The sequence below is a fragment of the Microcaecilia unicolor genome, chromosome 1, assembly GCF_901765095.1.
Source record: "Microcaecilia unicolor chromosome 1, aMicUni1.1, whole genome shotgun sequence".
NCBI classification, from domain to species: domain Eukaryota; kingdom Metazoa; phylum Chordata; class Amphibia; order Gymnophiona; family Siphonopidae; genus Microcaecilia; species Microcaecilia unicolor.
Window position 1 is genome coordinate 210,692,473 of NC_044031.1, and position 6,000 is coordinate 210,698,472.

At 42.3% G+C, this 6,000-nt stretch overlaps 1 protein-coding gene across 1 annotated transcript in view; it reads right to left on the reverse strand.

Annotated features, from left to right (window-relative positions):
• POU6F2 (POU class 6 homeobox 2) overlaps positions 1-5,691 on the reverse strand; it is a 768,824-nt gene extending 763,133 nt beyond the window's left edge. The window contains exon 1 of the mRNA XM_030190008.1: positions 5,587-5,691. Coding sequence (XP_030045868.1) covers positions 5,587-5,691 — 105 coding nt within the window. The remainder of the gene's footprint in view (positions 1-5,586) is intronic.
• Between the last annotated feature and the right edge of the window lie 309 nt (positions 5,692-6,000).

Genomic DNA, 6,000 nt, shown 5'->3' on the forward strand with positions numbered 1-6,000 from the left:
GACTCAGGGAGAGGGGAATTGCTGGATAGGGATGAATGGAGGGCACAGATGGGCATGGATGCATATGGATTGCAGGGCAGGCCTCAGGCAGAGAGGGGAATTGCTGGATAGGGATGAATGGAGGGGCCAGGTGACAGAGGAGCATGGATTGGAAGGGCAGGACTCAGGGAGAGGGGAATTGCTGGATAGGGATGAATGGAGGGGACAGATGGCCATGGATGGATATGGATTGCAGAGCAGGCCTCAGGCAGAGAGGGGAAATGCTGGATAGGGAACAATGGAGGGGCCAGGTGACAAAGGAGCATGGATTGGAAGGGCAGGACTCAGGGAGAGGGGAATTGCTGGATAGGGATGAATGGAGGGGACAGATGGCCATGGATGGATATGGATTGCAGGGCAGGCCTCAGGGAGACAGCGCAGTTGCTGGATAGGGAAAAATGGAGGGGCCAGGTGACAGATGAGCATGGATGGCCATGGATTGGAAGGGCAGGACTCAGGGAGACGGGAATTGCTGAATAGGGATGAATGGAGGGGACAGATGGCCATGGATGGATATGGATTGCAGGGCAGGCCTCAGGCACAGAGGGGAAATGCTGGATAGGGAAAAATGGAGGGGCCAGGTGACAGATGAGCATGGATGGGCATGGATTCGAAGGGCAGGACTCAGGGAGAGGGGAATTGCTGGATAGGGATGAATGGAGGGCACAGATGGGCATGGATGCATATGGATTGCAGGGCAGGCCTCAGGCAGAGAGGGGAAATGCTGGATAGGGAACAATGGAGGGGCCAGGTGACAAAGGAGCATGGATTGGAAGGGCAGGACTCAGGGAGAGGGGAATTGCTGGATAGGGATGAATGGAGGGGACAGATGGCCATGGATGGATATGGATTGCAGGGCAGGCCTCAGGGAGACAGCGCAGTTGCTGGATAGGGAAAAATGGAGGGGCCAGGTGACAGATGAGCATGGATGGCCATGGATTGGAAGGGCAGGACTCAGGGAGACGGGAATTGCTGAATAGGGATGAATGGAGGGGACAGATGGCCATGGATGGATATGGATTGCAGGGCAGGCCTCAGGCAGAGAGGGGGAATGCTGGATAGGGAAAAATGCAGGGGCCAGGTGACAAAGGAGCATGGATGGGCATGGATTGGAAGGCCAGGACTCATGGAGAGGGGAATTGCTGGATAGGGATGAATGGAGGGGACAGATGGCCATGGATGCATATGGATTGCAGGGCAGGCCTCAGGGAGACAGCGGAATTGCTGGATAGGGATGAATGGAGGGGCCAGGTGACAGAGGACCATGGATTGGACTCACACTTTCACTCTGACTCTCAAACACTCACTCTCACATACACTCTCCCAAACACACACACTCCGAGGAAAACCTTGCTAGCGCCCGTTTCATTTGTGTCAGAAACGGGCCTTTTTTACTAGTATTCTATAAGTGGCATCTAGGTTTAGGCATGGTATATAGAATACACTAAGGGCCATGTTTACTAAGCTGCGTATATTTCTATGGGTGTCTCTAGCATTAGCACGTGCTAATTTTTAGTGCATGCTAAAAACACTAGTGCACCTTAGTAAACAGGGCCCTTAGTATCCCAGCACCTAAAACTATGTGTATCCATTTACGCCAAGGAAAAATAGTGCAAATCTCGGCACATAGATTTAGGCGCACTGGGCCATATTCTTTACTACTACATGTGTAAATTTTGCAATGCCCATGAAATTATTATTATTATTATTTATTGCATTTGTATCCCACATTCCCCCACCTATTTGCAGGCTCAATGTGGCTTACATAGATTTGATAACATTGTCATAACAGGATATCGGATACAGTTAGTAATGTGTAGCGATTAAGGAAGGGGAGAGGGAAGAAGGAAGAGAGTTGTTAGGGTAGTTATAGAAGGTGTGTGTTCATAATTGAGTGGACTTAGTGAGGTTATAGGTTCTCATTGTAGGCCTTGTTGAAGAAGAATGTTTTCAGAGATTTTCGAAAGATAGTTGTTTGTTTGATTGCTTTCAGGTCTGTAGGTAATGCATTCCATATCTGCGTGCTCTTGTAAGAGAAGGTAGTGGCGTGCATCAGCTTGTATTTAAGTCCTTTGCAGCTGGGGTAATGCAGGTCGAGAAATTTGCAGGATGATCTTGTGGCATTTCTGGGAGGTAGGTCCACGAGGTTTAGCATGTAGATTGGGGCGTCTGCATGAATGATTTTGTGTACAATCGTACAGATCTTGAATGCAATGCGTTCCTTAAGTGGAGTGCCCATTTCCCCACCCATAACCATGCCCCTTTTTGCCTGCGCTCATTAGAAGTTAGGCGCATAGTGTTACTGAATGCACTTAGGGGTCCTTTTACAAAGGAGCGCTGAAAAATGGCTTATGGTAGTGTAGGCGTGGGTTTTGGGTGCATGTCGATCCATTTTTCAGCACGCCTGTAAATAAGGCCTTTTAAAAATTTTTGCCGAAAATGGAGATGCAGCAAAATCAAAATTGGTGTGCGTCCATTTTGGGTCTGAGACCTTACCGCCAGCCATTGACCTAGCGGTAAAGTCTCACGCGGTAACCGGGCGGTAATGACCTATGTGCATCAAATGCCACTTGGCATGCGGGTGATATGCTCAGCCGACAATAAAAATTGTTTTTCAGACGCACACCAAAAATGAAATTACTGCTAGAGACACGCGGTAGCCGGGCAATAACTCCATTTTGGCGCACGTTGGGTGTGCGTAGACACTTGCGAGGCTTAGTAAAAGGGCCCCTTAGTGAGTTGTGCATGTAAATTCTAATTCTTGCCAATTAGTGCTCATTATTGCTTGTTAAGTGCTGTTATCAATAAGCTTGGATTTTGGCACGGATCTCTAGGTGCGCTATATAGTATCCAGGGACATGTGCCTTAACTTTGGTTGTTAATATGCGTTAGGTGGAAACCGTAGTGCACCTTAGTAAGTAGGACCCGAAGTAAACTAATAAAATGATGAGGATATCACTTTCTAGTTGAATAGTTTTCAGCAGTGAAATATTGCAAGAAAGCCAACATTTTGTTTCTGATTCCATGGACTTAACTTGCGATCAATGCTCTCTGTTGCATCTTTCATGTGCCCTTAGCTGCAATTTGTCAAAAATGAGTAACTCGCTAACTAAAACTTTAGCTGTTTAATAATTAAATACCACTACTGGCATGCATACACAATTTGTACATCAATAATCAATATTCATATGTGAATAGTAACAACCAGCTACATATGTCTACTGACATGTTTTGAGCAGCTTTGTGTTGTCTCTTGCATGGGCAGTGACTGTCCCTCCCAATGCTAATATTGCCACCCAGCCTACATTTATTTTATATATTCAGAAATTGTCATGTAGACTGTGCTGCACTGATCTGATGAGGTACTCTGGAAGGCTAGTCAGAAATGTGCCTGGGCTTTATAGTTAAATATTTGTATTGTTCCGCAACAGGAAAACAACATATATCATAGAAAACCATCCAGGTACTGCCAGAACTATCATTTTAAGTAAAGTGTAGAAACCACGCTTTATTTGGTGGTTTCTCTTTCACCCCAGAAAGAATCTTGTATGCTGATCTGACACAAATTTAACAGATCGTAGACAGGACTTTAAAATATCCTTCTCTATAACATGTACTGCTTCAGATATGTTCATCAGAAACATGTAAATATTTAAATAGTATTTTATATCTGCAGGTAGCTGAAACCTTTGAATTAATACAAATAAAAGCATAAATGTTAAATGTGCAAAACAGAATGTAAGTTTAGACATTTCAAATATTTCTTCCTTATAGGCCCTCAAAAACAACTTCACTGTACCTACTGCCATGTTTAAAGAAAAAGTTATACTTAATATAATGATCTGACTATCACGTGTTCTGCAGTGATTCATGCGTTCAAAACTAACATCTTTTCACATTGTCACAGACAGTGCTTAATGGTTGGCTAGTTGATATTTAATATATTTAACCAACACTGAATGGTTTTGTGCTGAAATGCAATTAAGTCAGCCCTCCAAATAAAATATACAGAAATAGTCTAAGGGTTTTATTTTTTTACTCCAATAAAAATCTATTCATTCTAAAGTGCTTTAAAAGGCAAAAATCTTATATATTTTCAAACAATACACTAAACATACCAAGCGATCTGAGTCCAAGAAAAGTGAGGCCATTAAATATTAGGCAATATCCATGCAGAGAAAGAATTACTGCATTTCATGTGCGTCTATTCCATACGAATTATGTGCTTCTTTATATGACTTTGTTTCTTGGGGGCAAGTAAGCTGAAAGCAGATCAAGATACATTTCTCCCTTTGCTGATTTTAATGAAATACACCAAAGAAATTCTGCCTCATGAGCTTGCCATCAAATTTGTACCTTGGTAAAAGTATGGAAATAATAACTTTTCCACTTCGTCTCTCTCTTTCCTCAGACCACTCTGAGTGAATGATTAATAGCTAACTATTACCTACAATCTTATTAGAAAAAAAAAAAGCAGACACTCCCCCTAGTTACCACTACATCCTTTAAAAAATATACACACACAACCTCCTTTCAGAGAGAGAAACTCAGTTCACTTTATGTCCTCATAGAGAAGCAAATGAAAGGCCAGTGACTCTTTTTGATTTAAATCAAAATTATATACATATATATACACACATACACACACACACACACACACACACACACACACAAACCTCAAATGCGAACGCAGAAGTATACTATGCATTCCACAGAAAATCTCAAAAGAGAAAGAGAAGGACTCACTGACCCATCTGGAAGACAAAGACGCCAAAAAGGAAAAGATCTGAAAAGCAGCTTGTGAGGCCTCTGAGAGATATTCTTCTGGCATTTCATCACAGCAGCTCTGGACCAGTTCACCTCCCTGGATACAGGGAGGGAGAACTAAATAGAGCTGTTTTATTAAAGCTGTTGTGCAGGATTGCATTAGGAAGCAGGAACGGACCACCTGGACCTTTCAGATTGTGGCAGTGTTTAATTTGCAGGCTGCCCCTCTGCAGCAGCAAAAACTACTACATTTGCCAAGCTCAGTCACACATCATCTAGGTTAAGAGTATAAAAGGAAGAAAAAATTATATCCCTATATATTATGAATATTATATTATATTATATATATATATATATATATATATATATATATATATATATATATATATATAAATATTCAGTAAGGGCATAGAAAAGAAATATTTCTTCAACACAGGAAATTTGATAATGCATTCCTTGGAAATGAAACCCTTTTTATCTCTTTCCCCTCATTACATTAAAAACCTCACAGATAAAGTACTACAGAAAAATACAAAAAGTGCTAAACAAAACTCAGATTAGATTATAAACAAGTCCAAGCAATGATTGCATTTCAAGTTCAAAAGCTGATGTTCCCTGGCCAGCTTAATAAGATCTGCTTTTATATCACTTTCGGTACTTTAGTTGCTGCTTGCAGAAGACAGACAGAAAGATGGTATTGTAAATATGAATTATGAGAATCATATGGTGAGACCCCTGTTGGAAAAAGAAAGAGGAGTTGAGAAATGGCTGACTTCATACCTGACCAATTACAGCTTGCATGGTCCTTGTGTCCTGCTGAGCTGAAAGATCGCAATCCATCATGTGTAGTCTTTGAAGAGGAGAATGGGGGTTTCTGGTGTGCATCTGTCAATCAACTTCTGAACTCACAACCATCACCAAAAGCAAGGGGGAGGGTGGGAAAGGGGGGAGAGGGTGTGGAAAAAAGTCAGACTGCTCCACCAAATAGGATGAAACAATCATGTGACCTTCAGCACAAGCAGGCACACACATAGACTACTACCCTACAATGCACGAAGGTTCTGCAGATATGAAACGACATTGACAAATAACTGATACCATGCAAAGAAAGTGAAACAGGCAGCTACTGGCCATAGAGAAAACATTTTCTGTAAATGTGCCAGCCTGAAGAGGTGAGGTTAAACTGATGCCTTT